Source organism: Chaetodon auriga, chromosome 3 (genome assembly GCF_051107435.1).
Source record: "Chaetodon auriga isolate fChaAug3 chromosome 3, fChaAug3.hap1, whole genome shotgun sequence".
NCBI classification, from domain to species: Eukaryota; Metazoa; Chordata; class Actinopteri; order Chaetodontiformes; family Chaetodontidae; genus Chaetodon; species Chaetodon auriga.
Window position 1 is genome coordinate 1,551,345 of NC_135076.1, and position 20,787 is coordinate 1,572,131.

The 20,787-nt window shown below is 42.1% G+C and overlaps 1 protein-coding gene across 2 annotated transcripts in view; it reads right to left on the reverse strand.

Moving 5' to 3' along the window:
- Nucleotides 1-17,700, reverse strand: part of lonp1 (lon peptidase 1, mitochondrial) — a 55,595-nt gene extending 37,895 nt beyond the window's left edge. Inside the window, exons 1-5 of one of the 2 annotated variants that reach the window (XM_076722470.1) lie at nucleotides 17,517-17,700; nucleotides 7,220-7,572; nucleotides 5,969-6,057; nucleotides 5,326-5,445; nucleotides 5,001-5,166 (exon numbers count right to left, since the gene is read on the reverse strand). In XM_076722470.1, the coding sequence (XP_076578585.1) occupies nucleotides 5,001-5,166; nucleotides 5,326-5,445; nucleotides 5,969-6,057; nucleotides 7,220-7,572; nucleotides 17,517-17,544 (756 nt within the window). In that variant the 5' untranslated portion in view covers nucleotides 17,545-17,700. Of the gene's footprint in view, nucleotides 1-5,000; nucleotides 5,167-5,325; nucleotides 5,446-5,968; nucleotides 6,058-7,219; nucleotides 7,790-17,516 lie in introns of those variants that run through there. The other variant, XM_076722463.1, reaches the window with a different exon arrangement.
- Nucleotides 17,701-20,787: the final 3,087 nt, after the last annotated feature.

A 20,787-nucleotide genomic window follows, 5' to 3' on the forward strand; every position in this document is an offset into this window, starting at 1 on the left:
AATGATGTCATATTGCAGACAGTGGATCTCAAACTATGCAGAAATTGAGGCACCATTAAGCGCTCTTGCTCATGGGAAAGGCCTCACAGCAGAAGACAGAGTCACATGGACACCTGAGGCAGTAAAAGCCTTTGTGGACTTGAAATTGGCATTGCAATCTCCTCCAACATTAGGCCTTCCAGAATGCACCAAACCATTCACACAGACTGTTGACGAACGGGGTGGGTACATGACTTTGATACTGACACAAGACCATGGGGGACAACAGAGACCTGTAGCCTATTTCTCATCAAAACTCGACTCAGTTGCTGCAGGACTTCCTACATGCCTTAGAGCTGTGGCAGCTGCTGAAAAAGCTGTGATAGCATCACGTGACATTGTAGGCTATGCTGATCTCACTCTACTGGTACCACATGCTGTTTCAATGATTATGCTTGAGCAGAAAACTTCCCACCTGTCAACAGCAAGATGGCTCAGATATAACACCATTCTGCTTGACATGCCTAACATCACTGTTAAAAGATGCAATGTTCTTAACCCTGCAACTTTTCTCCCTACACCAGATGATGGACAAGCGTACGACTGCGTGGCAGTCATACATGAAACATCTTCTCCCAGGCCCGAGCTGCAGGACACACCTTTACAGAATGCTGACCTAGAACTGTTTGTGAACGGCTCAGCCTCGAGAAACTCAACAACCGGTAAAAACCTAGCAGGCTTTGCCATTACAACACTACATGACACAATTGTTGCACAGCCACTCCCCTCAAATTATTCTGCACAAGCCGCAGAGTTGGTTGCACTGACAGAAGCATGCAAACTTGCTTCTGATAAAACCGCTAACATACATACTGACAGCAGATATGCATGGGGAGTGGCACATGATTTTGGCTGTCTTTGGGCCAACAGGGATTTTTTTAACTTCCACGGGCAAACCCATTGCCCATCACACCATGGTTGCTGCACTTCTCGATGCTGTCCTCCTTCCAAAATAGGTCACTATCTGCAAATGCCAAGCACACACAAACAATGACGATTTTGTTTCACGGGGGAACGCCAGAGTGGATGTTGCAGCTAAGGCAGCAGCACAGCTAGATAACACAAAAAACAACATGCAATGTCTTGCCATTGTTGACTCACCATTGACATCCACAGCTGATTTGCAGGACCTGCAGGCCAGAGCCGGCCATGAAGAGAGGCTGGCTTGGAAAAAAGCAGGCTGCTTTTTTGGTACGGGCCAAATGATAAACCATGTTGACACATGGAAGAGATCATGTGTCAAAAGGGGGTATGATGAGTGAAATACAGAGATATTGGTTCACAAAGGGTTTCTCTAACTTCTCCCAAAATTTTTGTCAAAGTTGTCAAAAATCTGTGCTACTAACAATGCAGGCAGAGGCATCCAGATACAACAGAGTGCTAATCCACCACCACAAAAACCTTTTGATCACTTACAAATGGACTTCATTGAGCTAACACATAGCGAGGGAAAGAAATACTGTTTGGTTTTTGTTGACATGTTTTCCAAGTGGGTGGAGGCTTTTCCCACTTCTAAACAGGATTCAGCAGCAGTAGCAAAAGCTTTAATCAGAGAAATAATTCCCAGATGGGGAATTCCAGGTAAGATCTCATCCTGCTACTGCTCCTGCAACAGGGCACATCTCAGCCTAATCAACAACAGGGGTGCGAAAACTCAAACACCAGCTGCAGAGCATCCAACTGCAGAAGGAGGAGAGAATTGCTGCCAGAGTTTACTCGCTCCCCACTGAAGCCTGAGGAAAATTCCTGGTACACTGTAGTACTATCAACAGCCAGAAGGATTACAAACAACAGCTGCTATGTCTGCACACAACTTCCTCGCGGAGTGGGTGACGCAATACCAGTGACGCCACGACCACTGAACATTTCTGAGTCCTTAGGCGTCATGCTAGCCTTCACCCTGGGAGTTTCCCTGCAAAACAGAACTGTGACAGACATGACTAAGAGGATTAACATGTGCAACATCAGCATCACCAATTATGGAGGTTCAACGGCTAGATTCTGGAACATGACACAAGTGACACAACAAGGAGTTCACCAATCTATCATGACAACAAACCCCACCAAACAACAAGGAACTTTCTGTTTCACTAGGAAATGCTTCACTGAGCGGGAGCACTTTCTGGCGATATCACCGTGCAAGCAGACAGTCATGGCCACCTGCGGGGCATCATGGGGAAATGGTAACACAACCATACTGTCAGCCTAAACCACCCAGGCAACAACAATCCTGTACTACTTTTGCCAAATGGGGATGGCTATGGATCACTGAGAGAGCATGTCTGGGTGTGTGGACAACATGTGTACCAGTCTCTTCATCCCGGATGGTGTGGCACCTGCTATCTTGTAAAGCTGGTGTCATCTGTTACTATTCTCCCCACACTAAGCCACTTCCACACTCACTACACACACTACTACATACCACATAGAGCAAGACGTGACACAGAGAGTTCCTCAGTGACAGAAGGCAATTGGAGGGTTCCTCCCCTGGTGGGGAACTGTAAACAATGCCTTTAAGATCGACGACCTGGCAGTGGAATTAGAAAACCTGACAGCCTTACTGTCATCTGGGTTTTCTGCCCTCACCCCCACTGTCCAAGGTATCCGAAATGTGGCACTGCAGAACAGGATGGCAATTGATATGATGTTTGCCAGCCAAGGAGGAGTCTGCCACATTATAGGTACAGACTGTTGCACTTACATTCCAGACATCACAGACAACATGACTCATGTTGTATCACACCTAAATGACCTGCTGTATGAAGAAAAGACTAAAGACTCTGAGAAATGGAGTCTGTGGTCTTGGCTGACTGACGGAGGATGGAAAGTGACATTGCTGATAATACTGACACCCTTGCTCCTTTTCCTGACAGTATTTATAGTTGTAATCTGTTGTGGTATAACTTGCATCAAAGCTTTGATCACTTCACTGGTCAAATCCTCCGTAGGACAGTTCATGATTCAGTCGGAAGATGATCCCTCTCTGGACTGGGTTCCACTCTGTGCTAATCTTCATGATTTTTAACACTGTTGTTTAATCTAGCAATATTGCTTATGTTGATTACTCTCTTAATTGTTAATCTCGCAATATTGCTTGCTTTGATCACTTTAGTGTTTTTTTGAGTTTTCATAAATTGTCGGAATTGTTAACTGATAATCTAGACTTTATTTACTTTATTTCTTTTCAATTTTCATTTTTTACTTTATTTTTTTTAAATTTTCATAAAATGTGAGTTTCAATGATTAATTCTAGTTTGTTGTGTTAATTTGTAATTTTAATTTGTGAGCGTAATACACTCAAATGAGGGAATGTAATGGGAATTCTTACTAGTCATCTTCTCTGTACTCAATCATAAGTATTCACTGTCTTAAAGCCAAATGAACAACCATATCATATGATTAGGTGTGTGCGTGTGTCAGAATCTGCTGATACAGTATGTTATTATGCACTGATTAAGTGAACCTTGTGTCCTGATTGTACAACACATTATGACGTGCCTATTGTGCTGACATTGTTCTGATGATAGAACAAAGTCATCCTGTCTACAACGGTAATATATTGTATATAATCTATCAACTTCTCCTGCTTCGTCTTCGTCTCTGCTTTTTGCGGACGATGTTGTCTTGTTGGCTCCATCGAGCCAGGACCTTCAGCATGCACTGGGGCGGTTCGCAGCCGAGTGTGAAGCAGCTGGCATGAGAGTCAGCACCTCCAAGTCCGAGGCCATGGTTCTCGACCGGAAAAAGGTGGTTTGCTCCCTCCAGGTTGGAGGAGAGATCCTGCCTCAAGTGGAGGAGTTTAAGTATCTTGGGATCTTGTTCACGAATGAGGGAAGAATGGAGCGTGAGATTGACAGGCGGATCGGTGCAGCGGCAGCAGTAATGCGGTCGCTGTATCGGTCCGTCGTGGTGAAGAAGGAGCTGAGCCGAAAGGTGAAGCTCTCGATTTACCGGTCAATCTACGCTCCTACCCTCATCTATGGTCATGAACTTTGGGTCATGACCGAAAGAACGAGGTCCCGGATACAAGCGGCTGAAATGAGTTTCCTCCGCAGGGTGGCAGGGCGCTCCCTTAGAGATAGGGTGACAAGCTCTGTCACCCGGGAGGAGCTTGGAGTAGAGTCGCTGCTCCTCCACATTGAGAGGAGCCAGCTGAGGTGGCTCGGGCATCTCTACCGGATGCCCCCTGGACACCTCCCGAGGGAGGCGTTCCAGGCATGCCCCACTGGGAGGAGGCCCCGAGGAAGACCCAGACGAGACAAGAAACTTCTCCTGCTCCGGGCTCTTTCTTGTCATCTCACACTCGAGACAGCAAGAAAGGAGTCTGTCTGCAGGTGTCAGAATAAACTCACAGAAAGACAACGAACGACTCTGTGCTTTTTAGTACAAAATTGCCAGAACACTACACAAGCTTCAGCAAACATTACCGAGCGATCAAGAACCCAACCTGTAGTCCTACACTGCAATAGGTCTACCCGGGCTCCAGGTTTTCTATTAGTCATTTAATTTGCAATAACATGCAATAAATTAAATTCATTAATCAAATTCAAATAATTTCAGGACCATTGAGGATCTGAGGCCCCAGGGCAGTAGCCTACTTTGCTTGGTTGCTATTCCAGTCTTGTGTTCTGACTTCAATGTGTGTTGTGGTTCATTCACTCAGTGTCCCAATGTTAATTGAATAAATATACCTAAACAGAACCCAAGTCCAAATCAATGTGTGCTGACTTACTACCAACAGAGCTAGAACTGGGTCAAACACAGAATCCTGAAAAAAATCATGACCACACAGTGAAAGCTGGCTGTTTGCGACCATGATGGATGGAGGTCCAGAAGATGGTGATGGTGTTGATAAGTTGTATTATCTGCTTAAGTTTTTGTCTGTGTGATGCTTGGGGGCTACTGACTGACAGCATGTGTAGAAGGCTACAGGTGAGGCAAGTGAGAATCACATTACAGACCCTGTCCTCCAGCTGCTCTGTCAGAGAACCTGGTTGGTCCTTGCGGCTACGTTTGGCTTTGCGTCTCGGTGGAGGTTTGGGTTGGGACTCTGCCTCAGACTCTGAACACACAGGGGATGTTGCTGACTCTTCAAGCTCCACCTCCAGCTGTCTTGTGATCTGGATCCTAACAGAAGACAGTATACATACATATGTAGCAGAAGTCAAAACAAGATAGAGGCAACAGTGTGCAATGGAGAGCAGAGTCTATAGATGTTCACTTCAACCAATCACTACACCCTTTACCCAAAAATTCTCATCCATCAGCACCAATCGTTTTTCTAACCTGCGGTGCCCCATGACAATCATCCTCAGCTTGTCTCCAAGGTCCTGCATCTCATGAATCTGAACAAATGTCCCTGTTGAGTAGATGGCATCCAGAGACTCCACCACATCTGACTCATTACTGCAAGAGACAGAAACACTCATTAAAACCAAAATATAGACATGGACAGGATGCAGTATGTCAAGTTTTTAGGGCATTTCGCTGAGTACTACAGACAGTCATTGATTAAACACATTGCACATATTTAACAATAATTTGAATACCAAATATCACAAAATAAATCCATGTCCTGTTGTGTAAACCAATATGGATTAAAAAAAAATACCTCTCATTCAGCACCACTAATTTCAGTGACAAATACTTTGCATTTCTGAGGCCCCTTCAAAATAAAAGCACCCCATTGCACATGGATGGAAAGCTTTTATTGTGAAGCAGTAACAACAAAAAATGTTCAGTTTACATTACATTAAAGGACAGCAGCTATCCTGATTACATAAAGTTTAACCATCAGGTAAAAACCAGTAAGATTAATCAAGAGCATGCATCTTACTGTCATTCATTCTTGCAGAGCAATGAGATATCATGGTAAATAGACACATTTATACAGCGCTTTTGGAGTCGACTTTCTAGTTTTCAGACATACTTATCATCTTTCTTCAAGAAGACTCCTGCATACGGCTGAGCCAGACGAACCTTCCTCCTCAGCAGCTCCATCAATGCTTTGTTCTTTACCTAACAGGAATACAAACAAATAGTGGTCAACCAATATGGGTTTTTCAATGGCTGACGCAAATATTTAGAGAGCAGGGTGGCCAATGGCCAATACAAAGAAAACAACAATTTGATAACAATATCAAATGAGAAACAATTAAACTTAGAACTTAGATACTAGAAACTTAGGTAAACAACTACAAAATAAATAAAACAATGTTAGTGCATACAGGAGCACCCAGGGCAACTCTTTGTTTTGGTCCCAGTAAACATTCATTTAACACTAATGTACTATTCACTTGACCACAGAAAAATATTTTAAATTAAGAAGTGTGTTTCTCATGTGTTTGCAGACGTTATTTGTTTAATCAGGCTTGTGAGCACAGGCACTGGCCAATGCTGATAATCTCAAAATGGTGTGCCACTACAAAGGAGTGCATCACACACGCATGCACAGAACTTGAAAACATATTCCTCAGAGCTTTGGTTTTTGCCTGCAATATCACATTTACCCCTGTATATAATGTTCTGTAATCATCCTCTGCATGGGTTTTCTAAAAGATGGAGACTTTGAGGTCATTCTGGAAATATGAAAGGACCACCATGAATCACTGTGCCATCATCAGGGTTATTTTCTGAGACTTGACCAAGCCAAAGATACTACAGAAAAACAAGACTGTCCATTACAGGCCTTCCTTCCTTCGTGTTCTGACTAACAGTTTGTCGACAGAGCTTTACAATGGTGATGCAGTGTGGAGGCCAGCTTCAAAGTCCCTCTAAAGCAGGCATGTCCAAACTATTCCACAAAGGGCCATGTGGCTGCAGGTTTTTCCTCCAACCAATCAAGAGCACGAAGTCTGACCAATCAGCTCTCTGAAGACTGAGATCAGCTGATGAAATGAGTCAAGTCTGGTGTGCTGCTGCTTGGTTGGAAAGAAAACCTTCAGCCACTCGGCCCTTTGTGGAACAGTTTGGACATGCCTGCTCTAAAGGGACAGTGCAACACACAACGATGAGATTCCCACAAATTTTTCTTCCATTGCAGGACTAGGCAGACTTAATCTGAGTACCAATACCAACTAGAGTCTATAGCACTACGACAGGAAAAAAAAAACACCCTGCATCCAAACAGTGTTGTTGCTGTATGATTGCATCATCCTCGTGTCATTGAACATCATCTCACCTCTATGATTTTGATGAAGCGTGGAAACACTGGGTTCCTGCTTACAGCGATCAGGGGCACATTGGGAAACACCTCTGGGACCATCATGGGGGTAAGAGCCGTCATCTGAGGTCCGTTGTAAGGCACTCCCCCATCTCCACCAGACTCTTCTCCACCAGAGCCTGTACTTTCCCCGCCGTCCTCACCTGAAAAGCTTGCGCCGCTTGCTCGGTTCCCGAACATCCTGTCCAGAATCATGTAGGGTCGACAGGTCGGTGTGAGGAGATCTGTTTGGCCGTGTAGAGCGGCCCCCACCCGCATCCACCGGTGTAATCTGGCGGTCAGCCTGCAGCCAGTTGCCCCCGTTGCGGTGACTTGAACATAAGAGAAGCGGTTGGTGCATGTTTTATGTGAGGTCCTGGTGCTGCTGTAAAGCCGTGGCGGCTGGAGGCGACTCGGGGCTGATGTGCCAGTCAGATGGGACCGGCGATACGCCCCGGTCCAGTTTGTTTTCACAATAAAGGCCGAATTTCTGTGCAGCTGTCTCGCAGCCTCGAACATTTTCACGCTGGAAGCCATGTTAATCTGGAGCATTCCACAGCATGTGACCGACCTACTTCCGTCAATGTTTGATGACGTAGTGTTGCTCGCATAACTTTAAAGCTACAGTTTCGATGTATACCAAGGAAGGTTCGAGAAACACATTTTCAAAATCCTAATCAAATTATGATTACCAATATCCTCTCTATTCCTTCATGATATTAGATTTCACATTTCACAGTCTCCAAATGTATTTGTATGGCAGTGGCCTGAATGTGATCACAAGGGGTCGCGGTTGCGCTGTTAAAGTAGCTGTAATAGCTGTTTTGTTTCTTAAAGGACACCGCAGTTTGATCAGGCATACTCTATGGGGGCTGCCATCTCACTTTAAAAATCTTGCTTTTGCTACTGCAAGGTAAGCATGGTTTATGCTGGTTCTCCACATTTTTATATCTTTGTCAGAAACTTTCACTCAGTTAATTTGTTCAACTAATGTGGTAATTAAGAGGTTCAGGTATATTTTAGGTTTATTTTAGGTTTGAGAAATGAACGTTCATGCGTTATATGTGAATGTTGAGTTTAATATCCCCTAGATAACTACGTTCAAGTGGTTCACTCGTTCAGCAGAAACAGTGCTGTAAAATTATTAGTTTGTGAGTGATTGTTACGCGTATAGAGTTGTGTGTGCCTGTCTCTCTCTCTCGCTCTCACCCTCCTCCCTTTGTCCTGCAGGTGAGTGCAAGTGGAAGACTGGCTGCCACCTGTGAGCTCCAGAAGAGCTGTGGATTGGCTCACACTCCAGCCAATTAGCCAATCAGAGACAAACCTTAAACACTGTTCAGGCACTTAGACTCAATTTGCAAAAACTCATCTGCTCTTTTTTGCAAAACCGTAAACACATTCTAAGTCACTAAACACATTTCACACCGTGATACACTTGTGTTGCAAAATTTTAAACACTGGCAGCAAAATGTGAACACAACTCCAACACAGCTGTCATCTTTTACACACAACTCAAAAGTGAACACACATGTTTCTAATGATGTGATCAGACAAACTGGGCAGGATAAAAGCCAGTTCAGAGGGAACAAGTGGCACATGTGCTTTCATCTACAATTAGTCGGGGAGCCAAAGTCTCAAAAACGGGTTGAACCTGACATGGTCTGCCATACTTTTTATTTGTGTTTTTTCTGTTAACTCAGACCCTCAGAGACAATAATTGGAGGGTCTGCTCTGCCAGAAATATCATGAAAAAAAATTGTGGCCATTTTAGTGTATGCACCCTTTATTTTTTATCGGAAAAATGTGAAAAATGATTTTTTTCCTCAAATCCTCAGTGGGTTGGGTAGGCTATCAATAAATGCATTCCAGATGCACAGAACACATGTGCTGACAACATCCACTGAAAAAATAACTCTTAACACATTTCTACATGATTTTGCATCAATTTAATGCAAAAAATTTAGGCGTTTTTTTCACTTTTTTCCAATATTTTCATCTTTACTTCACTGGCAATCAACTATTCCCCCAAGTTATGACATCAGTCAATATGCCATTCTTTTCACCAAACAGTATACTCATTCCACAGAAAAAATTGTAAAAATCCAACCAAAATCATTGGATCTGTGATGATTTCACTACTAGTTGGTGATCAACAGGCTGAGAACTTCAATAGAATTTTAGGCTACTCTCAAAATTCCAGAAGACATGCTGGATATTTAACATGGTTGTTAATGTCCACATTATTAAACATCATGGCCTAGGCATCTTTTTAATTTCAACATAACCCTGCTTTCCCAATGGTAAGGTGTCACACAAGAAATATAATACAGCAAAATGGCTTTTATTATTTCATTGCCTCAGATGACAACTATTACAACTTTAACAGAACAACATAATTTACCATCACCACCTGAGGAGACAGCAAACAAGACCAGAAGGGTGGGTTATACATCAGCGCGACAAAAGATGCCCCCCTCAGGGTCACCATACCTGCACAGCGGCAGAAGGTCTGTCAGGTGTTTAATAGCAGTTGTGTAGGCCCGCTTTTTTCCTCTTCTGTACAGATAGCTCACTGTGTCACATCCAGTAAGTATGTAAGTGCTGAGGAGAAGGGATGAAAGATCTGAAGCTGCGACATCATACTTCCCCGACAGAGCTTCTGTGATGGCATGAACAGGTAGGAAGATATCCATTGTCTTCACCCACGGCTCCTGCAGCCCATCCATGTGTGTGATGTAGTACATGCACATCATGATCACATCTGTGTCAGTCGCAACCACTACAGCCCGTTTGTGATGCAGAATTTGTACAGAGTATGCAATGTGAGCAAACATCCTTGTAGCACCCAATAATGTAATAATTTACTGAAAATGTGATAACGCCTGAAAATGTAATAAAATTTGCACTTAATCAATCTAATAAAACCCAATAATGTAATAACTTGACCAATAATGTAATAAAATATTCTGACTGATATTGTAATAACATTTTACCGATAATGTAATACTTTATTACATTATTGGAGATTTATTACATTTTCAGGTGGGTCTTTTTTTTAAAAAAATGATAATGTAAAGCTTGACAGATAATGTAATAAAGAGGTCTATATTTTGTGTTTTGAGAATCTAAGACTGTTAAATACACTGACTTTGAAACAAGAGAATAACTATTGCTTCCCTAAACATACTTCGCTCTCCACAGTTTTCCAACGAATCACTACCATGTGTAAACAACCACAAACCAACAAAACAAATTTAAGTAAGACTTCATTTGACGAGGGTATGCATTAGTATTCATAAAACCAACACATTATTTAACATTTGACGTAAATATATCCACTCATAAATGGTTATTATATCACTTTGAATGACGGGGCGGCATGGCTCAGTGGGTAGAGTGGCCGTCTTGTAACCGGAGGGTTGCTGGGATCTTGCAAGACACCGAACCCCTAACCGCTCCTGATGGGTCGTGGTTAGCATCTTGCATGGCAGCTCTTCCGCCATCAGTGTGTGACTGGGTGAATGTGATGTATAATGTAAAGCGCTTTGGGTATCGTTTCAGGTATAGTAAAGCGCTATATAAATACGGACCATTTACCATCTTCCTCTAGCCTATGTCAAGTGATAGTGGTCAGCTGACATACCATGAGATTTACCTCTATAAGTACAGGTTTAATAAAAATGTCAGCATAAAAATGACAAAACATAATGACAACTGACTTGGTTATTTTTTAACTTTTGGGTTTTTTCTATATATATATATATATATATATATATATATATATATATATATATATAGAGAGAGAGAGAGAGAGAGAGATACGATTTTTTATATATATATATATATAAATTTATATATTTTTTTATATATTTTATTTATTTTATATATATATATATATATATATATATATATATATATATATATATATATCACTATATTGTGTGTGTGTGTGTGTGTGTGTGTGTGTATATATATATATATATATATATATATATATATATATATCTCACTTTATTGTATAAATGATGCTTGATGCTTTTGATGTATTAATTCATCTTGGACACCGGCATCCTGGCCACTAGAGGGCCTGCAAGGGAGAACACGATCAGGGTCTCTTTCAGGTGGTGGCTAGCCAAGAGAGACATTTCTCCCTTTATGTGACCACTTGGTAAGTGAGTATGCAATGTCTCAGCATCAATACCTTCAGATTTCTGTGATAACGTTTGATAATAGTTGGGTAATGGTAGGCTTTATATGTTTTTTCAATTTTCAATTGAAATAAAATTGAAAATTTATCAGTTTTATTGACCATGTGACTATCCGAAGTTTAAATTAGACAAAACAAATTATATATTTTTTCATTCTCTCTCTGCAGCTTGTAGCACCCTTGGTAGGCCTACCAGTCTTGGTGTTTGGGAACCACTGGCTTAAGATGTCTATCAGAAAATAGTTTGATAGAATATGATGATAAAGTGGTAGACTAAATGCTAGATTTTTGTTATTGACCCCATTGTACATGCTAATTAGACATTAATTAAGTGCAGCGATAGTCTTACCATTAATTAATAATTATTATGTGTTATGTCGGTGTAACCCTGCTAAGAATCCTTTCTTATTAAATAAATAGTGAATAATTTATGGTTTAAAAAAGTTCATATTTGGTTAACATTGTTATTAAAAGTGCTTTAAAAAGATGAAAGGAAAAGTTCAAAAAGGTTAAAGTGGTTTGATAAAAGAGTAAGGTGTAATAAATAAGATTAAAGCTGCACAAATGTGCATTGTTTAATTCAGATTTTAAAACATTTTTGAAAAGTTTGCATTGAGACACAAGAGATTAAACGTATTGACATAAAACATTCATTTCACAGAATTATTGCAATGAGGCTTGGGGGTTTTTTGCTCCTGGCCTTCTTGCCCATGTGCATGGGCCATGGTCAACAACCAATGGATGAGGAGAGCTATGACGTGATTCTGAAACTGCTGAAAGGAGAGTTCAATGTTCCAGTTGCAAGTCGAACAAGAGTACAACGGAATGCGATAGTCAGGTTTTGGAGGAACAGAGACAAGTTTTCCTTGGACGAAGATGGCCTCACTCTCCTTTTCAATGGGATGGTTGTTGTTCAGAAAGGCTCTATCCCAACACTTGTGATGAAAAGCTTAGAGCATACAAAAGGCTCTGGGGCAAGAAAACTCAAGGTGCTGCTTAGAGAGCACTACACAGGCATTAGTGAGGACAGGATTCGAGGTGTTCTAGATGCATCCAAACGCTACCAACACCTTCAGGCCAGATTTTTGAACAAACCTATCCTGAAGCCAATCAAGGCCAAAGAGGTACAGACCAGACACCAGATTGATCTTGTGGATATGAATAAATAGAAAGTATGGTATGGCAAAACCACATACAGATACATTCTAACGGTGCAAGATGTCTTCAGTAGATATGTCTGGCTTAAACCACTGAAGGGGAAAAGTAGCAGTGAAATAGCCAACCACTTGAATTTGATCTACAATGAACACGGGCCTCCGAAAACAATACAACATGACCAAGGTAAAGAGTTCCATGGTGCTGTGAGCAAACTCATGCAATCCCTTAAAGTGAAGATCATTCAAAGCTCCCCTTACCACTCACAGAGTCAAGGAAAAGTAGAGCGCATGCATCGATCATTGCGTAAAAAGATATTGTACGACCTGCTAAACCTAGAGCGCGAAGGAGTGAATTGGGTAAGCCATTTACCAGTCTACGCCAGAGTACTGAATGAAGACCCAAAGAAGACACTGCACTGGGCTTCACCTTTTCAGGTCTACTATGGCAGAAAAAGCAATAATGTCATGCAACCTCTGGACTGTGATCTTTCGGAGGTGGAAAGAGAGACCCATCCAGGTGATTTCAGAAGCGCTTTACCTACCAGGAGACAGCGGAAATCATTTGACCAGAGACGATCAATGATTAGGCAAAGAGCACGTCAAGCAAACAAAAAATGCATGGAGAGACTAATCCTCAAAAGCTTGGGATCCACACCAGTCTCAATATACCGTGTCAATGAAGAGATTTTGGTAAAAATAAAGGACACTAAATATCGTGTCACCAAGAAGCATGCTGTTGTGCCTGGCACCATTGTGAAAAGAAATCTGAAGTTGTCCAAGTACAAGGTTCAATATCAAACACCAGATGGTATCCAAGAGAGATGGTTTTCAGTGGCTGACATTACCAGTATCACACGTAGTGGGGAAAAATGTACAAAGAAAAATTTTCAGTTTAACGGCCATGAGAAGAAGACAAGAAAAAACTTTCTCATTTCTTATACCCACCAAGACCATGTTGAATCCTTCATTTCTTCTGGAATGACATTCCAGCTTGATCCTCTCCTAGAAGGAAACTGCCAGTTTGCAGCTATGGCTGATCAGCTGGCAAACCTGGGAATCTTCAGTTCACCAGCAACTTTAAGGTAGGAGATTGTGTCAGATTTGGCTGCAAATCCTTTTGCCGTTGATGGTACACCATTGTCTTCCTTTGTAGATGGTAATTGGGATGACTACGTAAACAACATGGGTGAGGCTGGGACTTTTGGAGATCACATCACTCTCCAACAAGCTGCTCAAATGTTTTCACACTCAGTTTCTAGTTGTTTCAACTCTTGGCATAGATGCGACCTCAATTATTTCACCCACTGAAGGATAAGATCAGGAAATGCCCACATTGGTTCTTGGTCACATTGCAGAAGGGCATGGGGATCACTATGTCAGCCTTAGTGGTCCTGTCAACTCCTACATAGAGAGTATTCAGGAAGAGGAAATGCTAAGGATCCCAGCAAGACACACCACACCAAGGCTGGCATGTGAAGTGGAAGTTAATGGTGGTTCTACTCTTGACATTCCTTTAGTTAGTTCCCCTAAATCTCCTGTCAGTGTGTCAACTTCTAACATTGTATCCCCTGTCCTGCCCCCTGACACTTTTCCACTGGGAAAGCAGGGTTATGTTGAAATTAAAAAGATGCCTAGGCCATGATGTTTAATAATGTGGACATTAACAACCATGTTAAATACCCAGCATGTCTTCTGGAATTTTGAGAGTAGCCTAAAATTCTATTGAAGTTCTCAGCCTGTTGATCACCAACTAGTAGTGAAATCATCACAGATCCAATGATTTTGGTTGGATTTTTACAATTTTTTCTGTGGAATGAGTATACTGTTTGGTGAAAAGAATGGCATATTGACTGATGTCATAACTTGGGGGAATAGTTGATTGCCAGTGAAGTAAAGATGAAAATATTGGAAAAAAGTGAAAAAACGCCTAAATTTTTTGCATTAAATTGATGCAAAATCATGTAGAAATGTGTTTTAAGAGTTATTTTTTCTGTGGATGTTGTCAGCACATGTGTTCTGTGTATCTGGAATGCATTTATTGATAGCCTACCCAACCCACTGAGGATTTGAGGAAAAAAATCATTTTTCACATTTTTCCAATAAAAAATAAAGGGTGCATACACTAAAATGGCCACAATTTTTTTTCATGATATTTCCGGCAGAGCAGACCCTCCAATTATTGTTTCTGAGGGTCTGAGTGAACAGAAAAAACACAAATAAAAAGTATGGCAGACCATGTCAGGTTCAAACCATTTTATTGAGCTTTTGAGACTTTGGCTCCCCGACTAAATGGATAGAAACATACAGAGAGGCAGAGGAGTTTGTATGAGAGGTGGTGGACAAGGAGGAAGGGGACGAGGAAGGGGCCAAGGAAGACAAGACGAGACGAGACGAGACGAGACGAGACGAGACAATCATCACTGATGAAATTCGGGCAATTATTGTACACCATGTTCTTGTTCATGGTATGACAATGAGAGAAGCAGGAGAAAGAGTCCAGCCTAATTTGAGCAGATTCTTTGTGGCCAGCATCATCGGGACATTCAGAGAAGAGAACAGGTGATTGTTTCTTGTTGTGCAACATTTGACATACAGAATACTGTACTGTAAGTGCTGTAATGTTCATTACAATACTATTTTTACTGCCTGTATACGTCCGTAAGTGCATTTTCCCCTTTGTAGAATTGAAAGATGACCAAATGAGGGTGGAAGGACTGCTCTTTTCTCCCAACAACAAGAAGCACGGATTGTTGACATGGTCCTTCAAAATAATGCCACCTGACTCTGTGAAATCCAGCAGAGAGTGATTAAAGACAGTGTCAACTCTGATGGAATCAACAGTGTGTCTCTGTCAACTATTGACCGTGTCCTCTAATGCAACAGAATTAGCATGACACAAGTGTACAGAGTATCCTTTGAGCACAACTCTGCAAGAGTCAAAGATGTAAGATATCAGTATGTGCAAGTAAGTGTAACCTACACACACTCTGAGTACAATTCTGTGCTCACAGGCCGACTGTTACTGTAGGCTAGTAGTTGCGTTGTTACTTTTACAGTACAGTAAACTATATTGTAATGTATGTAAATCTGGAGTGCATACTGAAAATACACTATTGCCTAAGTCTGTCTTTCTGTGTCACTTGCTGTACTAAAGTACTTTTTATCTATTTTCATAGAGAGTGTTTGAACTGGATTCCATGGAAAGGCCCCATGAATACATTGTAATAGATGAAACAGGGTTCAATCTGGCGAAAAGGAGCCACAGAGGCAGGAAGATAATTGGTCAACGTGCCATTGTGGAAGTCCCTGGCCAGCATGGTGGCAATGTCACCCTTTGTGCAGCCACAAGTAACTGGGGGGTTCTCCACCGTCATGCAAACCTGGGGCCATATAACACCGAACATCTCCTGATATTTCTGGGTGGTCTACAGGACATTATGACTGAACGTGAAAAGCTGGATCAGCAAATAGTGCATCCAATATATGTCATAGTTTGGGACAATGTGAGTTTTCACCATGCTGTCCTGATTCATGAGTGGTTCACCAACAACTAGCGCTTCATCAAGGTTTTTCTTCCACCCTACAGCCCCTTCCTGAATCCAATAGAGGAGTTTTTCTCTGCATGGCGGTGAAAGTTTTAAAATCGCGGCATTGGCTCCCCGTGCGTTTCAGGATAGATTTTATGGTTCTTTTATTAGTTTTTAAATGTCTTGACGGTCTTGGGCCTTCTTATTTATCTGACCTACTTTTACCCTACCAACCCTCGTGGACCCTGAGGTCCTCCGGCACTGGCCTCTTAACCATTCCAAAAGTAAGAACTAAAACACACGGGGAGGCGGCTTTTAGTTATTATGGACCCCGATTGTGGAACAGCCTGCCTCAGTGCCGCAGAGACTGTTGATGTTTTTAAAAAGAGGCTCAAGACCCACCTTTTTAAATCAGGCTTTCAATTGATTTGTTTGATTTATCTTATTCCTTTAATCACGCTTTTTAGCATATTTATCATTGTTCGTATCTTATTTTAGTTGCATGTTTTAACACCATGTTTAATTGCTATTCATTTCATTTACTCATTTTATTTTATGTTTATGTCTTAGTCCCTTGGTTTTTAGCTCCAGTGTTTCCTCATGGGGGGCCCCCCTCACTGGGAACTACTCCTGGGGCCCGTTTCACAAAGCAGGTTTAGTGAAAACTCCGAGTTTGTTAAGCCTGAAATGAAGGAAACTCTGAGTTTTCCGTTTCACAAAGGGAGGTAACTCAAACCAGAGAAAGAGGGGTAACTCTAGCCTGTTTCACAGAGAGGGGTAACTTAAGCTCTCGTTCAGTTACCATAGTAACAGACTCTATGAACCTAACCTGGTCGGGACCAGGTTTTTCTCAATGAACCTCGAGTTTCTCTCTGTCTCCGCCCTCTCCGCACACGGTATTTGATTTCCTCATTCATTCGTCAGCAGGCGAGTTTTGGGATAACATAGTTCTGCCGTCTGTTATTTAAAAAAATCAGTCAGTAGGCACTTTTTTTTCACTAACATGGCATGTCCTTTTGACAACGATCCCGTGGATGAAGGTGCAGCATTACTGCGCAGGGAATTAAATATTCGTCGGGAGACGGTTATCAGACCGCGCATAGATGTTCTGGCATTTCCAGACAATTATGTTTTTGAACGGTACCGTTTCACATCACAGTCCATCATCTACATACATAACCTAATCCGTCTTTACATTTGCAACATTACCAGCCGGAGTCATGCTCTCACATCCCAGCAGATATTGTGTGTTGCGCTGCGTTTCTTTGCGCAGCATTATGTTGGTGATAAAACAACTGCACAGTCAAACAGCCACTTAATATTTACTTTAAAATGTAACACATGATCAAAATGAGGTACCCCCATTAAATTATGCCGTGTCTTACCTGTTTGAACAATGTTTTTATGTTTCATCTTGAGCTGCTACCAAGTGCACTTCTCCCCCGCGGGATTGCACCTACATGAAATAAATTAATGAGCTACCATTCAAGCAGTTTTCCCCTGTAATATTATTGTGATTGCAAAGGACTACATTTAAACTTACGCATTGACCCGAGCAGCAATGTTCCCCCACGCCGCCTCCCTCTCTTTTGCAGCTGCAGCGGTGTTACACTTTTTTCTAAAAACATGCTCAAATTCGTCGTATGAGCGCATTAAGCGTTCGAGTTCCAGTGGGGTAAAAAACGCAGCCCTCCTCTTCCCCGTCGCCATGGTGACTCGTCGAATCGGTGCTCCATTGATGTTGGCTTTTTATAGTCGTGGTGCACGCGCTTAACCCTGAGTTAACCTACTCTGAGTTGACTGAACTAACTCAAATCACCTGTTCTGAAACCGGAAACTCGGAGTTTCCTATCTCAGGCTAGATCAACTCAAGGTTCAGGATTAGACTCGGAGTTTGTTGAACCTCCTTTGTGAAACGGGCCCCAGGTCTATTGATGGGGGCGCTGCTGAGGGGACGGCTCTGGCTTGGATGGCTGGAGGCCTCTGCACCTTGGTGTGGGGCCTCCTGTCTGCCTGGGTTGGGGTGGTCTCGGGCGGCGCCCCCCGGTCATGAGCCAGGGGCACTCTCAGTGTGGATGGCCTGCAAAGGTGGCTTATTCCTTATCTTGTCTGTATGGGTGTGAGTGCGGGTGTGTGCATGCGTGTGTGTCTGTGCATGTGTTTCTGTATATAGTTATGGGGGCGGGAGGGCTGGGTTTTCTTATTTGTTGTTTTTAGCCTCTGTGAGGCACTTTGTGTTGCTTTTTAAGTATGAAAAGTGCCATATAAATAAATAAAGTTTGAAGTTTGAAAGGTCTATGACCGACAGCCCTACACCAGGGAAAATTTATTGGAGGCAATGGAACAGGCCTATGATGATATAACTGTGGAGACTTGTCAAGGCTGGGTTCGGCACACCAGAGGGTTCTTCCCCCTTTGTCTGGCAAGGGGAAATATTGCCTGGGATGTGGATGAAGTCCTCTGGCTAGACCCCGCACAAAGACAAGATGTTGGAGAATGAATCTCCGTGACTTTGACTGTGCAGTAATGTGATTTTTTTTTTTTTTGAATTTTTGTTTTGTTGAAAGTAGATTTCACTTTGACTACAATAATTTTATGCTGAACGCATTTACAATAAACATTTTCTGTTAACTACATGCTCTGGATGCTGTGTCCTAAATTATTTTATGTAGTGTCTAACGAACAGAGATGGGAAGTAACGACGTACAAGTAACGAAGTACTGTAACGAAGTACATTTTTTTGGTATCTGTACTTTACTGAGTAGTTATTTTTCTGAGTACTTTTTACTTTTATCCGTTACATTTTAACACAAGTATCTGTACTTTTTACTCCGTACATTTTCAAAACAGGCTCGTTACTTTTAATGCACGATTAAATCATTGAAATATCATTTAGACCAGAATAAAAACATCTCCGCAGGCTCCTCCAATCGTATGAAACATTACTCACGGTTGCATACATCCTAGCTTGTGATTGGCTCGCTGTCCATTGATCGTTCTTTTCATTGGCTACAGAGACTACCACCACGGACATGGTTTTCTCTGCCCGCAGGCTTTAGGTAGCGTGCTTGTTTTTTCCACGCTAACTCACTTCAGTAACTTCAACGAGAGATTCGTTAATGTGAGGACTATGGAACCGAACCAGGCAGCAACATGTCCGACACAGAGGTGCAGGACAGTGAAGTGGCAGCGGTAAACCCTGACGACTCCACGTCGGAGGACGAGCCAGGTGGACGGGACGAACAGGCTACTGTCCAGAATTACCACCCATGGCCTTACTTGAAGGAAATGTTCACGTTTGTCGGCTCAAAAAAGGATTCCTGGCGAATGAACTGTGTCCTGTGCAGACCCAAAGTCAGAGAGCTTCTCGCTTACAAGAATTCTCCGTCGAATTTGAAAAAACACATAAAGGTAAGCAAAGCAAAAAGCAAAGTGTGAACATGACGTTATGCTAGTTTACAACTATGCTAGTTTAAAAGTTTTTCATATGATATGGGTCGATAATTTTTCAGCATTTGAGCCACAAGACCACCTTCCATTTCATGAAACTTGGCCTCTTAGACCCAAATCTTGAGCTAAAAGAATGTCTTTGTTAATGTTTGATACGATTTGGTCCATAATTCCATTCTATAGCTTATTGATGTTGGAAGAGTGCAGGCAGATGTTGATCAAAATAAGTGATACACAATAAGTGTATGAAATAATTTTGCTAAATATATTAATGTCTAATTTCCATGATTTTATTTTTTTAATCTAGGGGTTACAGCAGTGGTAATGGGGGAAGTGCTTTAATCCTTTGATTTTGTAATTCCATAGGCCTTGACTACATCAAAAGCCATTTGAAGGATCAACCCACGGTGCATTCAGGTGACACTCCCCAGTCCTCAGCTGAGGAGGACTTCTTTTCCACCATCAAGAAGGGTAAAGCGCATGAAAGCGCTCGAGACCTACCTGGCCAACCCAGATGATGACATGGATGTGCTCAAATCTTACCCAGCAGTGTGCCACCTGTCTCTCAAGCTAAACACACCACTACCTGCCTCAGCTGCCTGCGAGAGGCTTTTTAGCACTGCAGGACTGATTCTCTGGCCCAGAGGGGCACGCATTGGGTCAAAGAACTTTGAGAACCAGCTTCTGCTGAAGCTTAATAAACCTTTTTGGTAGTCCTGTAGAGTTGAGATAATGTGTTTGGGGTTGTATTGTTAGAGACAGTGTTTTATCAGAATGTTCATGGTTTGAGTACCTCAATTCAGTTGATTCAGAAAATGCCTAAAATTCATTTCATTGAGCAGCTAGCATGGGTCTACAGTAGCCCTGTAGCGTGTGATACTGTAGTTCTCAGATGGACTCAAACTCAACTTAACATGTTTCTAAGACCCGATTTGTATGGACTAAATCCAGCCTGAATCAGATCTGTACCATATTCAGATTGAACTCTGATTGGTATTAACATCACGTGACCATTAAAACCAGTCAGAATTCAATCTGTTTGTGGCACAGATCTGATTCAGGCTGGATTTGGGGCCTATGAGTATGTTGTGATTAGTGTTGCTGCCTGGTTCGGTTCTGCAGTCCTCACATCAATGGATCTCTTGTTGAAGTTACTTAAGTTGGTTAATGTGAAAACAACACTACCTGCAGCCTGTGAGTTGAGAA